This window comes from Pseudorasbora parva, chromosome 17 (assembly GCF_024679245.1).
Source record: "Pseudorasbora parva isolate DD20220531a chromosome 17, ASM2467924v1, whole genome shotgun sequence".
Classification (NCBI taxonomy): Eukaryota; Metazoa; Chordata; class Actinopteri; order Cypriniformes; family Gobionidae; genus Pseudorasbora; species Pseudorasbora parva.
Genome location: NC_090188.1, coordinates 18,269,449 through 18,294,158, shown reverse-complemented (window position 1 = coordinate 18,294,158; position 24,710 = coordinate 18,269,449). Strand labels below are relative to the sequence as shown.

At 37.0% G+C, this 24,710-nt stretch overlaps 2 protein-coding genes across 4 annotated transcripts in view; one reads left to right on the top strand and one right to left on the bottom strand.

Moving 5' to 3' along the window:
• The window catches only part of slka (STE20-like kinase a), a 29,925-nt gene extending 28,205 nt beyond the window's left edge, over positions 1–1,720 (top strand). For all 3 annotated transcript variants that reach the window (XM_067422054.1, XM_067422053.1, XM_067422052.1), the window contains one exon: positions 56–1,720. In XM_067422054.1, the coding sequence (XP_067278155.1) occupies positions 56–202 (147 nt within the window). In that variant the 3' untranslated portion in view covers positions 203–1,720. The remainder of the gene's footprint in view (positions 1–55) is intronic.
• Positions 295–22,934, bottom strand: col17a1b (collagen, type XVII, alpha 1b). The gene is made up of 58 exons (XM_067422055.1): positions 22,795–22,934; positions 21,671–21,730; positions 21,410–21,460; positions 21,102–21,209; positions 20,750–21,016; positions 20,590–20,637; positions 20,476–20,505; positions 18,381–18,428; positions 17,953–18,093; positions 17,577–17,753; positions 17,256–17,327; positions 17,081–17,155; positions 16,322–16,396; positions 15,567–15,641; positions 15,308–15,460; positions 15,090–15,179; positions 14,942–14,986; positions 14,691–14,849; positions 14,357–14,596; positions 14,148–14,198; positions 13,982–14,008; positions 13,860–13,886; positions 13,708–13,770; positions 13,316–13,420; positions 13,116–13,160; positions 12,879–12,896; positions 12,729–12,782; positions 12,593–12,628; positions 12,456–12,491; positions 12,299–12,361; positions 12,136–12,171; positions 11,944–12,015; positions 11,748–11,774; positions 11,589–11,624; positions 11,380–11,415; positions 11,214–11,294; positions 10,366–10,401; positions 10,173–10,256; positions 9,989–10,066; positions 9,791–9,841; positions 9,570–9,632; positions 9,425–9,484; positions 9,118–9,144; positions 8,934–8,978; positions 8,612–8,689; positions 8,477–8,524; positions 7,918–8,055; positions 7,724–7,840; positions 7,527–7,643; positions 7,323–7,439; positions 7,143–7,238; positions 6,896–7,042; positions 6,172–6,312; positions 5,775–5,960; positions 2,808–2,969; positions 2,634–2,714; positions 2,438–2,518; positions 295–2,297 (listed from the first exon to the last, which is right to left on the bottom strand). Exons 2-58 carry the CDS (start codon positions 21,723–21,725, stop codon positions 2,254–2,256), a joined length of 4,719 nt encoding a protein of 1,572 aa, XP_067278156.1. The 5' UTR covers positions 21,726–21,730; positions 22,795–22,934; the 3' UTR covers positions 295–2,253.
• Between the last annotated feature and the right edge of the window lie 1,776 nt (positions 22,935–24,710).

The following is a 24,710-nucleotide window of genomic DNA, read 5'->3' as shown; positions in this document are numbered from 1 at the left end:
AAAATCTGATCATTTCAAACAGATCAAACTCTCTCTCTTTCCTGCTCTCTCTTAGGCTCTGGAGGAGGAGTTCACACGTAAACTGCAAGAACAAGAAGTCTTCTTTAAAATGAGCGGAGAGTCTGAATGCCTCAATCCCACCACCCAGAGCAGAGTCTCAAAATTCTACCCTATTCCCAGTGTCCACTCCTCCGGCTCTTAACCTTCATCACTGAGCTTTATCTAAAGCAAGGAAATGCTGTTCTAGTCAAGAGCCCATTGTCCTTTCAAAGGTATGAGATCAGAAAAGATGCATGGGGTTGAAATTTTTATTTCTGAGAGTTGTAAAGTTAACAGTAATGAAGGACAAACCTTATGCATTAACTTGACATGCTTTTTTGCCACATTGAATCCAATGGATTAACGTTTTAGTTTTCTGTATGTTGTCTTCTGATCATGTTAATTTGTGCTTAATACATTAGGGCAAATTAGCACTGAAAGCACTCAGGCAATATCATCTTGTCTTGGAATACATTCATAAAACAGCCTTAATAAGGGGGGCATGGTGAAAAGCCAATAACAAACATAACATAACATCACAGACACAGACAACTTAAATGGTAAATAAAAAAAAAATTGTAAACATGTAAACACATGGACACTCTAGTCACTGTTACACAAGCTTCAGTGCTGTTGTGGTCTTGTATCAGCTGTTATGTTATATTTTTGTATCCTCCTGTAAGTTTGGCCTATTCTGTTTTTAATGTCTACGCAAAGTTGCTTTTAAAACAAACTACCCTTTTTAACTTTTACTATTTACTTGATGGTTAAAGATATTTGCAGTCAAGGAATGTAACCCGAAAATGACATTGCACACTTTAAAACAAACTGAACATATGCAGTAGTAATCTCTTTAGTGCATTAGGAAGGAAATTGTGCCCAAATATTTGTATTCAATGATGTCATTTCTCATTTGGCATGTCACTTTGCGGTCCAGAGTAGCCGTGTTTATTTTTTTATGAGCAAATTAATTTCACGTATTTGAAGGAGAATATGGCAGTCTTTGCCTCCTTGAATGTTTCATATATGGTGGTAAAAAGTTATTTATGATATTAACAGAAGTTGAATTTTTTATTGTTAGTTCTTTTTCCCGTTTCATTAAAATATAAGGGGAATATGAACTTGCACGTTACATTGTTTATCTTAATTTTAGGTTTTCTTTTTATTGAAGGACACATACTTTTGATAGTCAAATGTAGAGCAGCATTTTGAATGGTCCATTGCAGTCTGCAAAAGTGTTTCAGTGGAAAGACATGAGTATTTCTCCCTGTTGCTGAGGACTTGATTCAAGCTCTATTTTTGATAACATGTTTTGTGCAAAAAATCATACATCTGTATCTTAGCCATAGGATGACATGCTGTGCTCATATACCTTTTGCATGCTGAGAAAAATCCCAAATGCTGTACTTTACCAGAGACATGAACTCTTTGAACAGACGATGCATTTTACACAAACAGGTTTTAAAAGTTGGCACTTGCACAAACAGTGCATTACTGATCGAAATATTTGTCAAGAGACAGAGCTAAGGGGCCGACATCCCAGTGTCATACTGCTGAACAGTGACCTTTAACTCTTGCAGCACTTTGATGGAATATCTGATGCATTTTTTGAGGTCAATTTATGTATCAAAATGCTTGTCCATTGATATACTGTAAATAAAACTCATTGTATTTTCTTTGATTTATTGGTGTTTATTTTCTAAACATGGTGCAGTTTGGGTTCGTATCGGGTAGGTGTAAAATCATACTATGTTCTTTGTTAAATATTCAGTGGCTCTTGTAAAGTGAGTGATGTTACAGAACATGGTTTAAAAAATCTTTTTTGTTTGTTTGGTGGATTATTCATTACATTTAGATTTGTGTGATTGCAATGCAACACATCAGCATAGACAATATTCATATAATACAAAACAATAAAAAATAAAGGCAATTTAAAAGTCAACTATTTGGTAAAAAGTACATTTCAAGTGCTAAATTTATAACAATGAAGACTTAAAGACTGATGTCTTAAAACCACGCTAGTAAAGCTGAAAGTAGTTTGGAATGTATGAACTATAATATTGCATGCATTGGTTTGATTATAAAACTGTAAAGTGTAAAAGTAGGAACCAAACAAACCTTTAGACAGTAACTTCATAAAAAAAGGCTAGTTTATGCATTTATCTTCGCTGTCAGTGCATCCACGAAAGTGTGCTGCTGCAAAAGCTTTAGCCCTTACACACCAGTGGTCCGTCTCCATCTACCCGTCTGGATATCACCTAAAGTTCAATATGGAGATAAACATCTCAGAGTGACATCTGGATCCAGTGCTGCCTTCAAATACATCATCATTTGATTTGACTTTTAGATGCTGGTTGATGTGACAACTGATTATTGTAACCAAGTAACCTATTCAAACCTTTTTCACCCTTTTCTCCCCTTGGTCCCTCTGGTCCTCTTTGTCCCGGGAGGCCATGTATCCCTGAGCTTCCTGTTTCTCCTGTAAATCACATACAAACCATACAGCTCTTAACTTTCATGTTTCATCAGGCAGCACTTCCGTTGATTTCCTGTTAGATTTTGTCCACAATAGCTATATCCGTGATGACGTGTACCTTTGTCTCCTTTAGGTCCTGGGTATCCTCTGTCCCCTTTGTGTCCTGGCCTGCCAGGAGGCCCTGGGATAGTCCCATGTGCTGAAAAGATAATGTTTAGACAAAAATGAATTATAATACATGCCAAATGTGGCGATATATAATCTGCGTATGTGAGTAAAAGTAGACACTGACTTCTAAAGAAGTCCATGAGGTCCGCAGTCACGTTCCCATAGGCACCAATCACACGGCTGAACCCGGGTGGGCCAGGAGGACCAGGAGGCCCAGCGGGTCCTTGGATCCTTCCTGCTTGTGTTCTCCAGTATCCCTCTGTCAAGTCCTGCAGAAGACCTTGATCTAATGGAAAAGAGTGACATGGGTTTGCTTATCTCTGTGATGGCCTGGCCATCCCTCCAGTGTTTCCCTGACTAGGGCCCAAAAAGCTGGGATTAACTCCAGCAACACTACTTCGGACAATCGGTTTGGAAAAATGTATTGGGTTTGCTTTTTATTACAGTGCTTTGTTATAACTATTTTGCTTTAACAATTTTTTTTAGAGACGCCATCGCCAGATACTAGTAGTACCAAACTAAGCCAACACAACACAGTAGTGGCATTTTTTTTCTTTTTCTTAATGAGTCAGAGTTTTGAATGAATCAACCAAGTGAATGACTCAGTGACTCACTCAAAATAGTGGCTGCATTCAAAATGCATCATTCCCAACTAAATAGTAGACAGCAGTATGAGAAATGACTAGTTTTTCCGAAATCACAGTATTAATAAAACAGTAGAAAAATTGTTCCCAGATGACCGACTACTTCCAGTCAGGGCCATATCAAAGACATTGGGGATCCCACAAATATTTGATATTTTGAAATATTAGAAATGCATACATACTGTAGTGTAGGGGTGTGCGATATATATCGTCTGCGATAATAGCATAATTGTTGTTTTAACGATGTGCGATGTGACACACGCACGCACACACAGAGAGAGAGAGAGAGAGAGAGAGAGAGAGAGAGAGTGCGTGCAATGCGCATACGTGACTAGGTGCACGCTTTCGCCCGTTTCACATATACGCCCGTTTCACACATACTCCGTCTGCAGTGCGTGTTGCGTATGCGTTGCAGGAGCCCCACACCCTGTAGTGTTTTCACATAGGCTATGCTGCGTTTGCAGTCCGCAACTGATCCGCTGTTGCATACCACAAACACAGCATTTATTCATTATTTTTCATTTAAAATCCAAAAGTTTTTACTGAACATGCCTCGTCAGAATTCCAATTCTCTTTGTTTACTCTTTAATAGAAGTCAGGTTACGTAGCCTAGGCTACTACATTTAAACAACATTTTATTAAATTAATTTATTCATATTTATATACATTTAGCTCACACAAGTGGCAAAACATTTAAACATAGGTTATAGCCTAAATCACAAACATTTTAAATGAGAAACTTACAATAGCCTATTCAAAAACAGCCGACTCTCGTCTTTTCTTTCGTTTTTACACCCTTTTAAAAGAAATCCTGCAGGTCAAAAAGAACTTGCTTTTCACCTCCAAGAAAGTATGAGTGCTATCCATTATGGCACTTTTTTTTAACCTAAATGCCAGGTAAGGTGTCGTTTTGTTGCTTTACTTGAGAAAAAAAGCCATGTGTTGACTTTGAAACAAGAGTATATTTTAAATGATATGTATCTGTGGTGAAATTACTAGATTTTCGCGTCAGTACATGTTTATTTCAATGCGAACAATGTTCTATCACTTTAATGCAGCAACGCAACGCAGCGCAGCGCAGCAAAAAAATAGACTCGGTACGAAAACGATCCGTGCACTGCTGCAGACGCAAAGCTCCTGGAACGGACTGACGGACCGCATCCGCGTGCAGTGAATTCTGTAATCCGTTAACATGGGTACTGAAAAAAATACGCACCGCACACACACTGCAGACGGAGTATGTGTGAAACGGGCGTGAAACGGGCGTTTCACTGCTTGTGAGTCTATACGTTAATATTTTTTAATAAATATCACAGAAATAATCTACATATCAGCATGATAAGAAATGCAATTTATATACAAGTTTACTAAACACGAATAATATTTAATATATAGTGACTTTTTAGACATCATATTGCCCATTTTTACTCTTTTTACGCCAACGAGAATATAGTTCAAAACAAAGTCAAAGCACTGTAATCGAGTCTCTGAGCAACACACGCAATGATTCAGAGACTGGGATACATTAAGATAGTCAAATGATTCGTTCCTGAATAAATAATTCGTTTGAATGAATCGGTTGAATCTCAATGACTCACTCATTAACAGTGACTTACTGCTGCCTACTGGCGGTTTTAAATAATTTCAAATATCAGTAGGCTATTATTCACCGTTATGTGTTCAAAACACCAACACATTATTTATGCATAATAACTGCAGGTTATTTGTCACCTCTAAGCTCAGTAAACAGTCTGTGTAAATGCCACTTCAAATGCAGCTTCATTGCGAAGATGAATTTTATTGATACTTATTTAGTTTGATTGGTAACAGCCCTATTGTGTCTTATTATTATAATGGAATTTGATTAAAATCGTGAAATTAACACAAAAGATTATGCATGCATATAATAAGGTTTTAATTTGTATATGGTAAAAATGCTCATAAAAGGAAAAAATAAATTTAAACTTTATGGAAAAGATTATTTCTGTCACTGCTGTGATCTGACCACCACACAGATTATGAAGAATATAAAAAACTTTAGGAGTCAGCAGTGATCAAAACTTTTTCCAAGATACCAGCACAATAACACACACAGCAAAATATCGTCTAATTATCGTTATCGAGAAAATCCCAGAAAATATTACATTTTTTATCAATATCGCACACCTCTGAGAACATTCTTTTTAAACAATTTTGAAGTAATCAGAAGAAAAAGAATAGAACAAATCTACTACTAAATGATCGATTCAATGCCTTACTTGAAAGACAGTCACTTGTTTTGTTCTAAATATCAACACTTGTAACCAATGCTTACCTTAAACTATAACACTATTCTTTTGCTGCATTGTATGTGGCTATTTCTTTCAGAAACACACATTTAAATTGCTTTTACTGCTTTATTATGGATATCACTGTGGTGCATAGGACTTGAATGATACTGTACTCACTTTTAATGTAATCAGTCACTTTTATTGCAACGTTGGAGTAGTCCACTGGTTCACTGATCTCACTGCCATAGCGGTACTGGCTTCTGGCACTCTGATAACTTTGTCCGGGGTCACCACGTTCACCCTTCTGGCCAGGGGGTCCGGGAGGCCCAGCAGGACCATTAACATAGCGCCTCATAGCGTCACCTGAAAAAAGACACACAAAAAACACTTATTGATGTGCCAATCAACCATGAAGAGTTTGCAGAAACTGGTGAGACAAATCTGGGATGTGTGAGTTCAACAAATCACGCATTCAACTTAAATCCGTCAAACATCCATCAAGTGAATGTGTCCAATGTAAGGTTACACTGGGGAGTCAGTTACCGGATTAGAACGTGTGGTGAGTGACACTCACTGTTCAAGTAGTCCTGCAGCTCAGCACGGATCTGTTCTCGTGAAGAAGTTCCTGTATATGATACAAGGCCCCTAGTGTCACCTGGAGGACCCTGGGGTCCTGGTGGACCAGGTAGGCCAGGAGGTCCCCTAAAACCAGACTCTAAATACCACAAAATAACATCATGATTTTTTTGTAACATTGCAGGTATATATAAAGCCCTATTTACACCTGGTATTAAAATACATTTGTCGATTCATTTACAAGTGGACGGCATTAAACAACTGTAAATGTGGTCAAAAACATTTTGAGCTTGTCCACATTCGACTGTGTCCAAAGGTAGCTGAAAGCGCATTCGACTGGACTGCTTTCGAAGAGCTCAATGTGCTTAACAGCCAAAAAGACTGCCTACTCTCCACACACTGACCTAACATGTGAGCGTCATAACACATGTATTATTTGTCACCGTTACTATTAATATCCTTTCCCTTTACTTCCTTTCCTGCTCACTTGTAACCAGCATAATGGCTTGATTAATTCAATAGTATTTGTGTGCCGGAAATGTAGAGTGTGACTGAATAATAGGGAAGAATCCACACAAAGTGGTTACAGGAAACTTATTTAAAATGCATGTTAAGCGGTAATGCATGTAAACAATAATGCAAAGCGGTTAACGCACTGAAAATATACTAATACCAGGGGTAAAGACGGCCTCAGACAGAGTAAACCTCATTGGACAACTCACTCTGCAGGTAGAGCTGGATGTCCTCCAGTTTGTAACCTGAGATTACAGAGGAGCTGCCTCCTGAAGCACCAGGCGGACCAGGGGGTCCCTGTATCCCTTGAGGTCCAGGAGGCCCTGGACGTCCAACGCTTCCCCCGAGCCCTGCCCCTTCAAACACATTCAAGGAGAATATAAGGACTGGAAACTCTTCGCATTTGCATACAATGTTATAAAAAACACATAATACAAAATTAAAAAGGCTACATACTCTGAATCAGAGCTGTTATTTCGCTGTAGGTAGCACCTGCCTGGCCAGGTGGGCCAGGAGGGCCTGGTGGTCCAGGTCTGCTTGTCATCCCCTGCTCTAAAAACAAATACACAAATGCCAATGGACTTACAGAATTTGAACTGTTGCAGTTTTAACATAGAATTCAGGTTGAAGACACACCATTCATTATTCTGACGGCGTAGTTTGCCACTTCCTGCGCGTTAAAGGTACTAGCACTAACCCCAGGTGAACCCGGTGGTCCTGGAGGTCCAACCACATAGCGTCGCACATCATCTCCTGAGCACAAGAAAGTCCCTGGGTCAAATCAGCTTCAAGAATCAAAGGGCCATTTACACATAAAAGGATCTGACATGGTTTACTCACTCTGTAAAAGGGAAATGATGTAGTCAGCAGTTATACTTCCAGGTGGGCCAGGAGGGCCAGGAAGACCTGGAGGCCCTTGAGCCCCTTGGCTAATACTGCTACCACTGATTCCAGAGCCTGACACAAAAGTATATATTTGACTACAAATGCAGCAGGAGACACAAATAAATAAATACATTTATTTGGCACAAACTTACGCTGAATGTAAGCGATGACCCGAGATGCCACGTCCTCTACAGACATTGAAGCCCCAGGTGGGCCTGGTGGACCTGGTAGCCCCTGAAAGCTAGACAAATGCTGCCTCATGCTGTCACCTGTGGAAAGAACATCCCACCATCATGAGGAAATGACCTTCAGGAGAAGAAGTGTGATCATCCAAATGGGTACTCACTTTGCATATACTCCATGATGTAACGCCGATAGTCTGAGGCAGAATGGGAACCACTGGAATGACCTGGAGCACCGGGTGGACCTGGAGGTCCTGGAGGACCAGGTCGCCCCTGAGGTCCGACTGCAACCGCTCCTGATACTGATGGCAATGAGTAGTGATACAGAGTTACGCCATTCATTTGCTTTAGGAAACTCATCTACTAATTTAGAAATGGTGCTACTGGAGCTCAGTTTTTTTTCCCAAACATTTCTTGTGGCTCCTTTGTATTTTTCCAAAACGAGGTATACCACACTGCGGTAACCATTTTTAAAAACGTTATATCAAAGAATAGGGTTTTATCTCTGGTGTCAGCCCTCACAATGCTCAGTTGATTCACTAAAGGAGTGAAGATTCTTGTTAGACAAGCCAATAGTTTAAAGGGTTAGTTCACCTAAAAATAAAAAGGATGAAGATGAATAAAAGTCATATAGGCTTGGAATGCCATGAGGGTGAGTAATTGGTGAACATTTTGGGGTGAACTACTCCTTCAATACATCCAGTACACCCTAATAAGATTTACCTCTTGACTCTCCTTGGGATGCTGATAAACCTGGTACTCCGGGATCCCCTGAGAAATTATTTTTTAAAGTTATTGCACTGTAAGTATAATTATACTTCAATACAATGTCTCCTCATCATTATTCAAGTTATTTACCTTTACGGCCCTCTCGTCCAGGCGGTCCGGGAGGCCCTGGAGGACCAGGTGGCCCTTGAGCGACACCGTACTCAGAGACTAAAGAGTAAAAAAAATATTAATTCAATATTTATTATAGCTTTTATGAACATTTAAAAACTGTTCCTCTTTGTGTCAGATCTTTTTTTATAATTTATTTACAATATTTCAATTAACAGCCAATTAAGTATTGTAGAAGTGCCATAAACAAACACAGGCATACACTTAACAAAGACGTTATTCAACAAAGCTGCGAGTGTCACAATGTTAATAAATCTGTCTACAGAAAAAACAAATTACTTACTAACTCTACCAGAACTTCCTGGAAGGCCTGGCTGACCTGGTTCTCCTAAAAAATAATGTCACATATGGCAAACAAAGCACTATTACAAGGCATGTGGTGATCCATCTGAGTATTTTATGTGTTTTACTGTCCATTTTAATTCTTGTGACCCATAATACAAATTAGTTGGAGAAGAAAGCCTTACCTTGATATCCTCTTGGACCTTGGGCTCCTGAAGTTTGCAAATACATTTCATTAGATATCTGATCATAGTTAAAGTACTTTCTGACGTATTTTCAGGGTTTTATAGGTTGAAAGTTTAGTATCAAGTAGAATGGTAACACTTTACAATAAGGTTTCATTTGTAAACATTAGTTAATGTATGAACTACAACACTTAATTTGTTACTGTATTTGTTCATTTTTTTGATTACGTAAGTAAATAAAAATAAAGCTGTTCATAGTTTGTTTATGTTAGTTCACAAACAAACTCCAGTTTTAGGTAAGACTCACCTGTCGCTCCTTTTGGCCCTGTGGGTCCTGGTGGCCCAGGTGGTCCTGCGAAAAACGTTCCTGTGTAGGCCGCATTTATAAAGCTGTGAGACTTCAAAAACACCATTATAATAATGTATAATACAGACATATGCTGTTATCAAACCTGAATTGGGCACAAAGTTTCCTGGATCTCCCTTGTCTCCTTTAGCCCCAGGTCTGCCATATCCTAAGAAACAGTAACAGAAGACTTGAGAAAAGTATGCCACTAGTACGAGTATGCGTTAGTATAGTATGAGAAGAACAATTAGCAAAAAAACAAAAAACAAATGTATTAATCAATTTAAAGATGTCATATTTTATGTAAACTGCTTCACTTCATCTTACCTGGTGAGCCTGGTTCGCCTGGTGGTCCCGGTGGACCTGCTCTGGTATCTCCTGTTGGAGATTAAAAATTAACATCTAAAATTAATTTTAAAACACTGGTGTATTTTGTCAACTTTTCATGACCTCTGAAAGACTTAAACGTTTTACTACTTACACTTAAACGCTTACTAAAACGTTTCATGGATAACGTGACTGTACCTGGACGTCCAGGAGGCCCTGGGGGACCAGGAGGACCAGGTGGTCCTGTAACAGCAACATTTGCAGCTCCATACTGTCCTAACAATTACAGACATATAAGCATTATGTTAATGCATTTCTACAAGCTACTAATGTTTAAATAAGATCATTAGATCTAATTAAATTATTTAAAATAATGACTTACTTCCGGCACGAGATGAAACCAAAGTCTCACCAGTGTTCACAACAATACCCGGTTCTCCTTGATCTCCCTTATCACCTTTAAGACCTGCACAAATATCGAGGTGATGGATTCATGGAAAGTCATTTTCGTGTAATTCATATTTTACTTATATACAATATTAAATAGCAACACCAAATGCAAAATGCAATTTTACCAGGCTGACCAGGATGTCCAGCAGGGCCAACGGGACCTGGCATTACAAAACAGACATACCATGCAATTTCTTTATAAATAGTTGTATATAAACAGAGTAAATAGTTCAAGTATATATCACTCGTTGGATTTTCAAAATATACACAAATCTATATGCATATAAAATGAGAGGTAAAAACAGCACGTTGTTATTGTTATTAACATCCAAAATGTGTTTAACTCTTTATGGCACGGAGTTGCCATATGGCAAGAATTAATTTCAACTCATTTCCTTGTTATTCATAAAAATATACAATATAATGCACTATGGGAATTAAAAGGGCAGTACTTAAGTTAGCCAATGATGTGCTGTTTTTAAGTCAAATAACATTTGAACATCCCTCCAGAACTCTCTTTCCCACTGTTACTCTCACAGGGAAACCCCTGCTGAAGTGCTCCAGAAATTGCTCTATTAACCTCATTTCTAAACATCTCTTCTCAAGAGGGATTTTATGCAGCATCTTTGGAAAGTAAATTAGATATTTTTGTTCACAAATCAATTTTGTGATCCTTTTACTGTCTAACATGCAGTAGATGTACTGTAATTTGAGAAAATACCAATGTTTCCATGTACCACATTCCACACTGAGGAACTGCAGTAAGGCATTTCCTCATTGGGATTTTTATAGATAGTAGCATCAATAATATAATGACAGTTACAGTATTTATTGATTTGAGGGTTTATTGGAGGGTTAATCATAATATTCCTGGCACAGTTACAGGGTAACAGGAGGAAGGTGTTTTGGCTGAGCTAAATTTTTAATCTGGATTTTGTTTGTTGTTTTTAACAGTTTATGATTATGAGCATACCTGACAGTCCTGAAGGTCCAGGTGGGCCAGGAGGACCAGGGCTTCCAGGCGGTCCTGGGATTGCCACTGAGCTAGAACCTGCTGCAAAATCAAGCAATTTCAATTCAAGTTCAGAACACTGCAAAGTGAACTGTTAGATGTGTTTTAATGCTTCACGTAATGTTACCTGCATTGATCATTCTTCCAGCCTCGCCAGTCTCACCTGTGAACGTTTTCAGATTATTTATTAGGACATTGATATACATAGTTGTACCTATATGATTCTATTGTGTAATAATACAACAAAATACAGAGCTAAAAATAGAAGAATTTAAAAGCAGCTAAACATTGATCCTACAGTCTATTTCACTAATACTGATGTCTTCCCACACGCACCTTTAGCTCCAGGCTGACCAGGATTGCCAGGTAGACCTGAAAACAAAAGAAAACAAACAATGATCAATTTGATAAATTATAGCAATATTAAATGCACAAAACACATGTATAATTTAATTTATAACTGAGGTAGAGAATATAATATAGTTTAATGTTTACCTGGAGGTCCTTGAATCCCTGGAGTTCCTGATTTAAAGAGAGAAAATGGAAAAAATCAATGCACTTGTTCTATAATTTTCGAAGTTCAGTCATTTAAGTTTATATTATCACATGGTGAATGAATGTGTTGGGAAGTGTGCTATAGAAATGCAGCTTGAGATGCATGAGGATCATGTTTTTCTGCGTGCTTTTATACCTGGTTGCCCAGAATCACCGGATGGCCCAGGTGGTCCTCTGATTCCTGGCAAGCCAATTGAGCCTGGCTCACCTAGATATGAACAAAATGATACACAACACAGATTAAAATAAATATGCAGATTTAAATACATCAAGTTTTGGAAAAGCATTCTTTGATTTGAAATCAGGAAATACTTAAAATGCCACTTACCTCTTTGTCCCTTTTCTCCATCAGCTCCTTGAGGCCCTAGTATGAAATTATATAATTAAATAATGGAGCTTTAATCTGTGCAAATCTATTATTATTATTTTTTTCATGAGGGGAATAACATTAGAATAACATTCTGGGAACGTTAGAATAACAGAAGAATCACCTGCTGCTCCTTTAGCTCCTTTCTCACCAGCTGGTCCCTGTCGTCCTGGAGCCCCAGGAATACCTGATGATGGGTAAAAATGAATCTAATATTTGTGATCATGGCACAAATGAATCAGGTTCTTTGATATGGCTCTGTCTAAACATACAGTACATACCTGGTAATCCATTGTCTCCTCTATCCCCATGATCACCTGATATAACATTAATATAACAAAGATATTTTACTTGAATTCACATTGACTAAAATTTAGCACATTCGTAATGTTAGCCTGACATATAATTGGTAACAAACCTTTACTTCCAGGTGGACCAGGAAGTCCTCTATCACCTGTTAAGAATTTTATAAAAAACAATTAAAAAAAAACATTACGATTTTATGTAGGCCTACTGCTTTGTGAAAATGAATTAAGTCTCATTGTGCTACACACCCTTAGACCCGGCAGGGCCAGGTTCACCTCTGAAGCCTTGAGGGCCTTGTTCACCTGCACAAAAATTGTTTTCCACATGTAATGTCATTATATGATGACATAAAAACAAATACATATTGCAACCAAGATATTTTAAATAAAGCTGATTACCATGTAAACCACTAGCACCTGTTGAAAAACAAACAAAAGGAGAACAAAGATCAAATATTACTGCATTATTGCCTAATGAAATATTACTGCATTATTGCCTAATGACCCCCCAGTATAACATATATATATAATGACTTACATTCTGTACCATTCTGTACAGCTAATGTCATTGAATAAAAGTTTCAGCCTTTTTATCCCAAATGCAGACAAATAATACAAATTGTGTTTTGTATTGACCTTTAGGCCCAGGTGGACCAACTTGACCAGGAGAGCCAGGAATACCTGGAGAAACACATTGTAAACATGATCAAAACAGCAGCTTAAATCTTAAATGTACGCTATTTTTGAGAACTTAAATTATAATGAACTAAGTACTAAAAATCTAATGTTAAGATCTTATTTAAAGTGATAAATTCTCAAAACATGCAATATCTTACCCCTTTCACCCTTCTCTCCGCCTCCAGGGGGTCCTGGCTCTCCACGGGGTCCAGGTTGACCATCTCTTCCCCTGAATCCTGGTGGTCCTTCTGCACCATGTTCACCTGTCACATACAGTTTTAGTTTACAACTTTAGCACAAAAGATTCCACGAGGCAACATCTAGAAAAGGTTCATTCTTTTTTTCAGAAAGAGTAAGCGCATTAACCAAACTGAGTCGTGTTTACAGTAAAGATGTGTCTTAGATGTATCTTAAATGTAGCAAGGGACTATGCTTTAACCTGAAGTGTACAGTATGCACCCCCCCCCCCCAACAATAATCACATTGTAATCACAGAATGGACAATCGTGTTTTTCCAGAAAATAAAAGTGCTGTGTAACATTTCAGGTACCTGCACTTCCTTTATCCCCTTTTTGTCCCTCCCTTCCTGGATGTCCTGGCATTCCTGGAGGACCTACAGGTACAAATTTTAAAAAATGAAATCTGATTGTTGCACAACTGTAAAGGCTTTAGTTTTACGAGAAGACCGCACATTATTCTTACCTGGCAGCCCTGGAAAACCATTGTCTCCTGAAAAATAGGTTTAAATAATTTAATGTATGCATATCAATATAAATAATATTTTAATTGAATTTACAGATAGTCAGTTTTAAAACTGTACAAACCCCTAGTCCCTGGAGTTCCATTGTCACCTGGTGAAAGTGGTGAAAAGAGTGTAATTGTGGTAGTGATAGGAAATCAGGTTACTCACTTTTAAATCTCAATATTAAAGTTATACATTCAGTTTTAAATGAGTAATGAGTGCTCAGTCAAACTGAACATCTGATGTACCTTTAGGCCCTGGAAGTCCTCTTTCAGCTTTAACTGAAGAAGCAAGGAACGCTAGATATACACAAAAAGATTTATATTATTATTTGTATTGGCTATATCAGTATTGTTTTTGCATATAAATACATTTAATAATCAAATATATGCATTACTACAAAATGTAAATTTTGATGTTCATGTGTGTGTTTGAGCAGAATTGTTTTCACTTGTACCTTTCATCGCTTCAGAATGCAGCTCTGCTTTCAATATTTGCTGTACATTTCTCTGTAGTACAGAATTGTCTGAATAAACTGCAGAATCCAGTGAATTAACATATGCTGCTTTACTTCCAACGTCTTTATATCTGTCAATGTCATCAATAGGAGCAGACAGGCGACTTGTGTGGGCATTCATGGAGGAAGATATTCCCTCAAGAGCGTTGACACGAGACTTCAGTTTCTTTACCTCCTCAGCTTCAAGGAAAAGAGATCAGCAACAGATTAGAAGACTATGCAACAGCACATATGTAAATGTTGTAAGTTTCAAATCTAGACATTCAACTCTTACATAGAGCAATGAGTCCAAACAGAAGGCCGAGGAGCAGCAGGAGGCTGAGCAAAAAACCCAGCAGCCACTTCCACCAGGAGCAGCAGTTTGACCCACATCCACAAAGACCCCCTCCACACTTACAGTCATCCTCATCCTTAAGCTTAGCCTTATGAATCTCTGACAGGGGACACATACCAAAAGACATGTGAGTCTCAGTGTTGACTGTATACTGTATTATGTGCAATATGTTCTCAAATAAAAAGATTTACCAGCATACGTAGCTTTATCTTTTGTTGACACTGATGTAGACCCATCTTTGGAGAGGTAATGATATGTTTTGTGAGTTGTTTATTTAAAAAATCACATATAAATTTTATAATACACATACTAATGATACATAAAAATGAAGGCCCTTACAATGCATGCCAGAACTAGACTTCACAGGAGCACTTTCAGAGTAGCTGGTCATCATAGTTTCCTTCTTCACTGAAACATCTGAATATGACCCTTTAAAATCAATCAAGTTAATCAATATTGTTAGCGTAGGCCAAAACAGCAATCATGTTGTATTTGAAATCACTTTAATTAAATCTCTAGACTAAAACATCAAACACAACATTCAGTCCTGTGTTTACCAGCTGTCCCGTTGGGGGCGCTGTTGGTAAACTGCTTGCCACTGTCTTTGGTCAGAATAAATTCATCGGTTTCTCTCCTCAGTGGAATGTTCTCCTTCTCCAGCGTCAGATATCTCTTTGACATATTCTCATTAAGGGTTCTTGTACCTGTTCCTAAATGTGACACAAACTCTTCATGTTTAATATGTGACAATCGCAACGTCTTGAGAACTACGGTACGGTAACTATAAATCCTTTACTAAGTGTCTTTAACAAACACCTGCAGTGGAGACGCCTGTGCTAACAGCAGGAGTGCTGTTGGGACTTGAGGAATAATTCTTCTGCACTCCATATCCTAAAAATACACACAAAAACAAATAAATAATCACGTTCAAATGTGAAGTATCTCTTTGCTACCTTCTTACAGCACAAGCAGTCACTTAAAAGGACACAGTGTTCCTATTTATCAATAATTACAATACACAATAATTGAACACTGTCCTCACAAAATTAAACCAGTTGAGAATTTTTTTTAATGTTTTCTGAAGAATCATGTGACACTGAAGACTGGAGTAATGATGCTGAAAATTCAGCTTTGCTATAACAATAATAAATAGCTTTTACTATAAAACAGTTCATTTAAATTGCAATAATATTTCAAAATATTACGGTTTTACTGTGTTTTTTTTTTTTATCAAATAAATGCAGCCTTGTTGAAAAAAACAACAAGTAAAAACACTATAACTGAACCCAAACTTTTGAATGGTAGTATATGTTTATATATTTATATTTAAAACATAAAAAATACATTATATAAATATAATGTTGGGAATTATTTACCAAAATATAGTTTTAAAAAATCGTATGTTTTGGCTTTGGGAAAAACATCTATAAATTATCCAACTAAAATGAATAAACACTTTTGTTTAAGAAATACAGTGGAAAAATACACAATTAATGAATGCAAAATATGGTGACAAGCCTGGGCCACCCTTATTGTTGAGCCCTGTTGTACAGAGTGAATATAACAAACACCTGCAGTGGAGACTCCTGTGCTAACAGCAGGAGTGCTGCTGGGACTTGAGGAATAATTCTTCTGCACTCCATATCCTAAAAACACACACATAAACAAATAAACAATTAAGTTCGATACATAGTTACATAGTTATTTTTAAATTATATATATATATATATATATATATATATATATATATATATATATATATATATATATATATATATATATATTCAGGATGAATAGAAAGTAAAATATATATATATATTACTTTCTATTCATCCTGAAATCATCTCAGAAATGATTTCTGAAGAATCATGTGATACTGAAGACTGAAATAATGGCTGCTAAAAATTCTGCTTTGTCATCACATGAATAATTTACATTTAGCATAAAACAGTTAATTTAAATTGTAATAATATTTCACAATAATAGTGTTTTACTGTACTTTTAACAAATGTTTATATCAACTATACTCATAAATTTCATAAAATGTTAGGAATTCTTTACCCAAAATAATACAGTTCAAAACAAATCATATGTGAGTTTTCGGCTTTGGGAAAAATATTTAAATTATCCAACTAAAATGAATAAGCACTTTTGTTTATAAAAATATGGTGGAAAAAAACAGGATTAATGAATGCAGAATATGATGACAATCCAGCATTGGCTCAACAGAGCAATTGATGATTCTATCAACTGTCCCAAAACTCTCTCACATTGACCCTGGGCCACCCTTATTGTTGAGCCCTGTTGTACAGAGTGAATATAACAAACACCTGCAGTGGAGGCGCCTGTGCTAACGGCAAGAGTGCTGCTGGGACTTGTCGAATAATTCTTCTGCACTCCATATCCTAAAAACACACACATAAACAAATAAACATGCTTATAAGGATTATTGACTTCTAATGATGTCATTACAATTATTTTTATATTATATGCCTCAGAGGATACCTGGAAGTGAGTTAACTCCACTCGAAGTTAGAACTCCACTAGCAGGAGCTAAATTGTTGTGGAAGCCATACACTGTAAGTCAATTAAAAAACATGTATTTAGCCACTGTATGTCTTTTAAAGGTCTGTGTCAACAGTATATTTTGATGTGTTTGCAGTTTTATTTACAATCCCCCCAGAAAATAATCATTTGCAAGGTGTGATGATGAGAGGGATTTGCATAATTATGTTCAAAGTTTGCCGCAATCATTTACAAGATTAATGACTTAATCAGTTCTCTATATTATCAGGTCAACATCAGTGACCAACTGTCGGTGCAGACCTGATAAGGAGGATGGTGATGTGCTGCTGACAAGTGAAGCTCCCGTTGACATGTTGTTGGTGTTGCTGTGGAAGCCGTAAGCAGCACCGGTGTCAGAGACAGTAGAGGGCAGCGTGGAGGTGTTCCATGTGTACGAGGCAAGGTCAGCGTCAAGAATAGTGGTGTCATATTGCTCCACTGAGAAAATTGAAAGGAGGTCTTAACACTTTGGAAATGAACACAAGATCTCTATGCTTGAATGAACTGGGGAATTTGGAGTATTTTTGTGCGTGAAAATAAATAGGCTCTGCACACCATATGTATGGTAGGAGTGCTAAATACAATGATATCGTGCAGTTTAATCAAAGCTTTAGCAACGGAAGAGCTTTTTTCATACCTTGCTTGGTAGAGATTTTGGTATCTAAGGTGGTGGCCTTGCGAGGTATAGGCAGAGGGGAGGACGATGGAGATCGTGTGGGGCTGACGCTGGCGGAGCGTGATCCCTTCAACAGCTTCTTCACATCATCCAGCTCGGTCCCTATAGCAACGGTACTGTATTAGTCAACTGCGTGTTTAAACGTGCCTTCTACTTGCACTCTCTCAGGTGCTGAACAAAGCTAAATATTTTCTGAGCTTTTTCCTTGAGCATCTGGGAAATCCATTTGTTAACTTGTTTCACAATCCGATCCATTTCTCAACATATTTGATTAATTTCACTTCATTTTAGTGTTTTTAATGCAGACTTATTTTTCGTTTAGTGCTACATCTATATTTATTTATTTGGTTTTCTAAAATAATTGAATTAAAGATAAATAGATAACATACATCTAGTTGAGGGAGATGCACTTTGCAGTCTTGTCCTGATTTCTGTCTCTAAAAAAGAGACAGAAAGAGAGATAAAAATAGAGATAGTGAGAAAACAACAAAGAACATTCAACATGATTGTCTTTTCATTATTTCAACACTAACACATATATTTAAAGGGGAGGTCTAATGCTATTTCATGCATTCTGAAGAGAGTTGTATTTCAATGCTAAAAATAGCCAAAATTTAAAAAACAGCTACAAATACACTCCTTCAGCGGCAGTGCTGTCATTGTGTTTTTAGACCACGAAATCAACAATGTCACTAAAGAAGTGTGTTTCTGGTTGTGAGGGACAGCTATCCTTGTTCAGCTTCCCAAATAACCCAGCGTTAACGAAATAGTTCATTCATTCTTTTCCCAGAGCAGCAACGGAGTTCCCGGTCATAAGTCAAAACCACACCTGAACACTGTGTTAAGCCCTAACAGCAAAACTGTTTGGGGTTAACAAATAAAGATGCATCATATGTTTTTTTGGCAATAAGTGCATATAACATAGACAACACGAACGTATAGTTAAACTTAAGTTATCCTGGGATAATGCCATGATGGTTTGTATGTGTCGTAGGTGTGTGTGTGCTCGTTGCTCTTTAGCTCCGCCCACTGCACACCACAAGTTCTGCTGTTTTCAGAAAGAATTGGAACAGCGTATCTGTCTTTTATAAATATGAAAACTAAATACTCTTCGGAGATATGACGAATATTACAATGCTAATCTATTTCCCTAGGTACTCAAGATTAACATAAGATAGGCAGACCCTGTGTGTAATGTACCTTTTAATATATGGAAATGATCAGTAATGTCCCACAAACCACGTGTTGAGACATTTAACATTGTGTCGGTGTCCTTCAGTGTTTATTTTACGATAATGACGCATAATCAGTACATTATAAATCTTATTAGACTGCTATTTTTTATATATATATATATATGAATATGTTCAGTTATGGCCAAAAGTATTGTCAGTAGCCTACAGTAAAATTTTGTTTTGCAAAGTTTGCTGTTTCAGTATTTGTAGATTATTTTTTTCACGTTTCTGGAAAACAATAAGCATTTTTATAAGTTTTTAAAGGCTTTTATTGGCGAAAACATTCAATGTAAATAGTCAATATTTACAATGTTGACCCTTCTTCATGACCTCTGCAATTCATTCTGGCATGCTGACTATCAGCTTCTACGGCGATAAGTTTACTTGTATAAAGTGTGTAAAACATTTACAACAATTAGGCCTACTGTAGTACTTCTAAGCATTCAGATTGTACAAGGATAACTGCTCCTGAATCTTTCCGTAAGCCTGCAAACTGCACTTGATGAGACTGACAGGGGAGAGACAGGAGTCACGTATCTAAAATCGAGATATAACCTATAACCGACCTGGGAGAATTACTTCGGTTAGACTGAGGTTCTGAATTTTGGTTTTGATTAGCTACTTTTTAATTATCCACTGTTCCCTTAACGCTGGGTTCTTTGGGAAGCTGTCCAGGGTTGTCTTGCCCTGACAACCAAAAGCACACTTTTTTGGTGACATTGTTGAATTTGTGAAGTCCTGTGTGAGTGTGACCTGTGCAGCGAAGCCGACCTGCTGACGACTTCCCGGATGTGCTTTTGCTCTCTCTGGTCGACGTGTGCGCACGCGTTCTCATGGAGAAGCAAATGTACGGAGGAACATTCTGCTCTTGTTGACGTCACGCAAAAAACATTCTTCCAAGACTTGTGAGAAACCGGGAGGTTTTTTTGGCACAGAAATACAACATCAAAAGTCCAGCTTATTTTGTAAACTTTTGCCATGTTTAACATGGGAATTCAAGTCTTTTAACAGTGTAAACTAGAAATTACATGAAATAACATTGTGTGTGTGTGTGTGTGTGTGTGTGTGTGTGTGTGTGTGTGTGTGTGTGTGTGTGTGTGTGTGTGTGTGTGTGTGTGTGTGTGTGTGTCACATTCAAAATAAGCTATGCAATGTATGTATTTTGCATCCTATGACCTATGTGTTTTTCACATCCAAAATGACCTATGCTATGTATGTATATATTTTACATTAGTGTAAATAGTCTCACCCCTGCTTTGACTCCTTCCTCTACTTGAACCTAGAAACCAAGCAATAAAACACAACGCTCATATCAATCATATAAAACGCCTGTTAATCATTTTAATGTGGCTGAGTTTCTTACCATAGTCTTTTCTTGTGATCTCTGGGGATGAGTTGTCACTTGAGCTTCCTGAAGTTTAAAAAATGATTACATGCTAGTATAATGAAGGACGGACAAAACAAGCAAAACATACATAAAATTATTTTGTTCATTTATTTAAGCTTTTTCAGCTGTGACTAACCATCATAACGACGTGAATGACTTGTTTTGCTTTTCCTCTCCAGAAACAAATGGGAGTCTTGTGTTCTTCTCATGCCATCGGTGGAGCTGGATCTCACCCTCGACCCTGATCCTGATCCTGATCCTGATCCTGAACCTGATCCTGATCCAGAGAAGCTCTCAAAAACTCCAGAAGCACCTCCTCCCTTCTTGCTCTTACTCACAGACTCCTCTACGAGATATTCCCTTGATCCAGAGCCTAACCCACCTGCACTCACACCTGCAGATGCTGAGACACAGAAGCAGGACAATTTTTTGTATTTTATTAATAATATATGAGTTTATTTAAAATATCAAATGGTTTATTGGCTTACATGATGAGAAAAAAGAACTGCTGTTGTTTTGAGTTAAAATGTTTTTCTCCAAGCTAGGAGACCCGAAGGTGCTTGACATGCCCTTGCTGCCAGATGCACTGAAGCCTCCTGGGGGTTAAAAACACAGTAAACTACAGCAATGTCCACTTAGACCTCTAAGGGAAAAGACGTTAAAGTTACATACACAGTATGACAAACAGAACATTTCCCATGAAGCACAAACACTGTAAATGGATACACATAGAAAACAGATAAAATATACATTTTATCTGGGTGAAGATAAAGGAGGGTGAACTGCAATAACTTACGTGGAGGTAAAGCTGTAATTCTGGTAGTAGAGATTGTTGTTTCAGTGATGCCTGTGTTTTCAGAATACATGTCTTATAAATGTACAGTCAAAAACATATAGCAGGGTAAATACTACCTAATAAAACTGTCCCACTTCATCGTTCATCAGTGAAATAATCAAGCCACAGTCCTTTCCAGAAAAATATCTTCACAAATAATTCAATACACTCAAACTCATGACAAGAAGAAAAAATGTGAGTGATCTGATCAAGCATCCTTACCTCTGTCTCCTAAACTTCCTCCAGAATAGTTTCTTTGCTGCCTTAAATCATCCATTCATGCTGAATAAATGTAGAAAAATATACAGATCATTAATATCGGTATGCTAAGAAGAATCAGTTTAGCAATAGATCTAACCATACTCGTGAATTAATGGAACTTCTTGGTGTTTGTATTACAGCATAGAATATACTGGATGAAAAGAGCTGCAATACACACATTGCAGAATTTGCGTAAAATACAGAATAATTTGCATTTACATGATGATAAAAGTTTTAATGTACATGACTGAATGTTCTTCAAAACAACAAGTTTTAATACCAAGAAATGTGCGGACACTGATAAACCAAATTATTTTTCTTTCTCTTTCTTAGCAGATTCTACTCAGATTTCAAGGCAAGAATGAAAGGCTATTCTAGACCATATCTAAAATGTATTATAAATGGCACATATCCGTATTTAACGTTAATGAAAAATGATGCCTAAGGGACAATTACTTGCTCTAACAAAAGACTCGCAAGTATAGTCTCATATTTACAGTGGAGAGAGTAAAGCAATTCATCACCACCCCACCCTCCTTACATCTTCAGTTTCAAACGCAAAACCAGCTACTGTTTCCACAATACATGAAAAAGCTAAACAAAGTAAATGGTCACCCATAGACAAATAGTGGCTTTATTTGCAAGCAGGGCTTTTCAGAACTGATTCAAAATCATATTTTAGCCCAATTTCTTTCCCAAATTTGATGTGAAGTTTAGAATAAAAACAAAAAAAGCTCAATTAATTAAATGGATTAATTTAATTCATTTATCATTGACATTTTTATATTTTAATCTTATTCAATGGCTGGTTTCTACTGTTTTTATCTGGTTTCCCATCTTTTAATCAGGTGCAACCCAAACCAAGATAAAAGAAATTTGATTGTTTGCATCAGATTTATAAATACACAAGTATTTCAGATGAGCAACAGGTTAGAATCATGTAACAAAACAATAATCAGTTCAGTACAACATTATTTGCCCCCCATGAGATTAAGTACATAGGCTAACTGAAAAAGCTATTGTGGTTAATTTATATTTTTTATGTGTTAAAAAGAAAAAAATATTTGATGTAAATGAGTTTTTACCTTTGATCCTTGAGAATCTGAAGAGAAAGATTTTGGCTGTCTAGATGTTAGATAAAGTCCACTTAAGAGCTGTCTGTGAACTTCACCCGTGCAGTATGAAAGTTGTTACCTGATTTCTGCCGTTTTCGTTCTGATTTTCTTTCTACTTTGACAGGCAAGTCTCCACAGGACTCCTGGGTAGGATTTTATATTGAGCCACTCCCCTGTCTTTTGGCAGGTACACACAGACAGACTTTTAAAAAAGACAATACCCTCAGGAATCACCATTTTATTCTTTATGTTCCTGCAAACTACAGCTTTAGGACATGTTCAGGTGAATGCAGGTGTGGCTGGATGCGTTATCTATGCGTCAGTAGAAAAAGGACCAAAAAAGTTTATCTACTGTTGGCATAGCAGTGTAAACTACTGAGGATTATTTTTTTGCAACATCAATCAGTTGAAATCATTTTAGACAATGTGAGTCTGTAAAATAATGTTCTCTAGGTCATGAAGACTCTGATTACATTATAGACAGCCTATTCAGTAGGCTTCAAAATGTCATGCTTTGTTTCTAAATAACAAGTGCTACATGCTTACATTAAGCATTAAGCAGTTGACAGACCAGGAATAACACTCCATTCAAGGTATATGTTTTTTTTATCAACACAGGCATTTACTGTGAATCAAAACATGCTTATACCTTTCAAACACTTCAAAGGAAGCATTGGTCTTCAATGAAACTGCAGGAATGACTATAATAATTTTGCTCCGAATGTGTCAACAGATTAACAGACAGAATATTTGAAATATAGGGTCAGAAAAGATACAAACATACAAGACTGTAAATTTGGCATGAGTTTAAGTCCCTGTCCGTACAGATGTGCACTGGTGTTCATGCATACCATTTTAGCCAATCCTATAATAGGGAGGAATGTTGACATATATGATTTATGCTATAAAAATGTTATGTAATTTTATTACTCATTAATATTATCAGTGAATCATCTTAAAGAGCTGGATCAAAGAACAATGCAAATGTTCCAAATGGAATTTAGGTACAAACAAGCTTCCCAAGGGAAAAGGGTGTTGCTTCTCTTGAGATTTATACCTTTTTCTATTGATGCATTTTTCCCAATGACCACACCCTGATGATACAAGATGAAAATGAGTCACAAAAACTTAAACTCCACCCCATATGGATGGATTTCTCTCTCTCTCTCTCTCTCTCTCTCTCTCTCTCTCTCTCTCTCTCTCTCTCTCTCTCTCTCTCTCTCTCTCTCTCTCTCTCTCTCTAGTGTATTAGACCCCATGCAACTATAGGAAAAAACGTGAGAGCGGATGAGTCTACAGCTATTAAACAATTATGATTTCATAGACAAGTTATAACAAGGTATAAAATATTCCCAGTAGAGGCAGAACAGCCATGGGGTTGAATAAAAAAACATGAGCTGAACTGCAAATGATCATCTCCATTTGAAATTAGATCTTTGTAAATGTGTTCCTTATAACTTTCCCCCCTCAATGGATCTTTAAATCTATGATATTTACCTAATGTTTTTGTGTGGGGAAAGATGCTGTTTGTTATTTAAACTATATAATTAATTGGATTCATGAGTTTGATTCATTGATTTCCACATCCCTCTTTTTGACTTTATGGTTTCAGGCAGTCAAACTGTTAACAAGTTCATCTCTGATTCATCTCTGCAATCCTAGTCTCTTTAACCTGCTTACGGCATGTTTAGATCTACCATGTGTTATTTTTTTATGTAAGCCTATAGACATCCATAATTAATATAGAAAGCACGGCGTGGTTATATATTTATATATATATATTTTTAAATTAATTAAATTTTTATACAGTTTTTTCCCCCTCAGTAAATCTACCTATAAAAACAGAATTGAGTGAAATATCTGGTTAAAATAGAATACATAAAAAA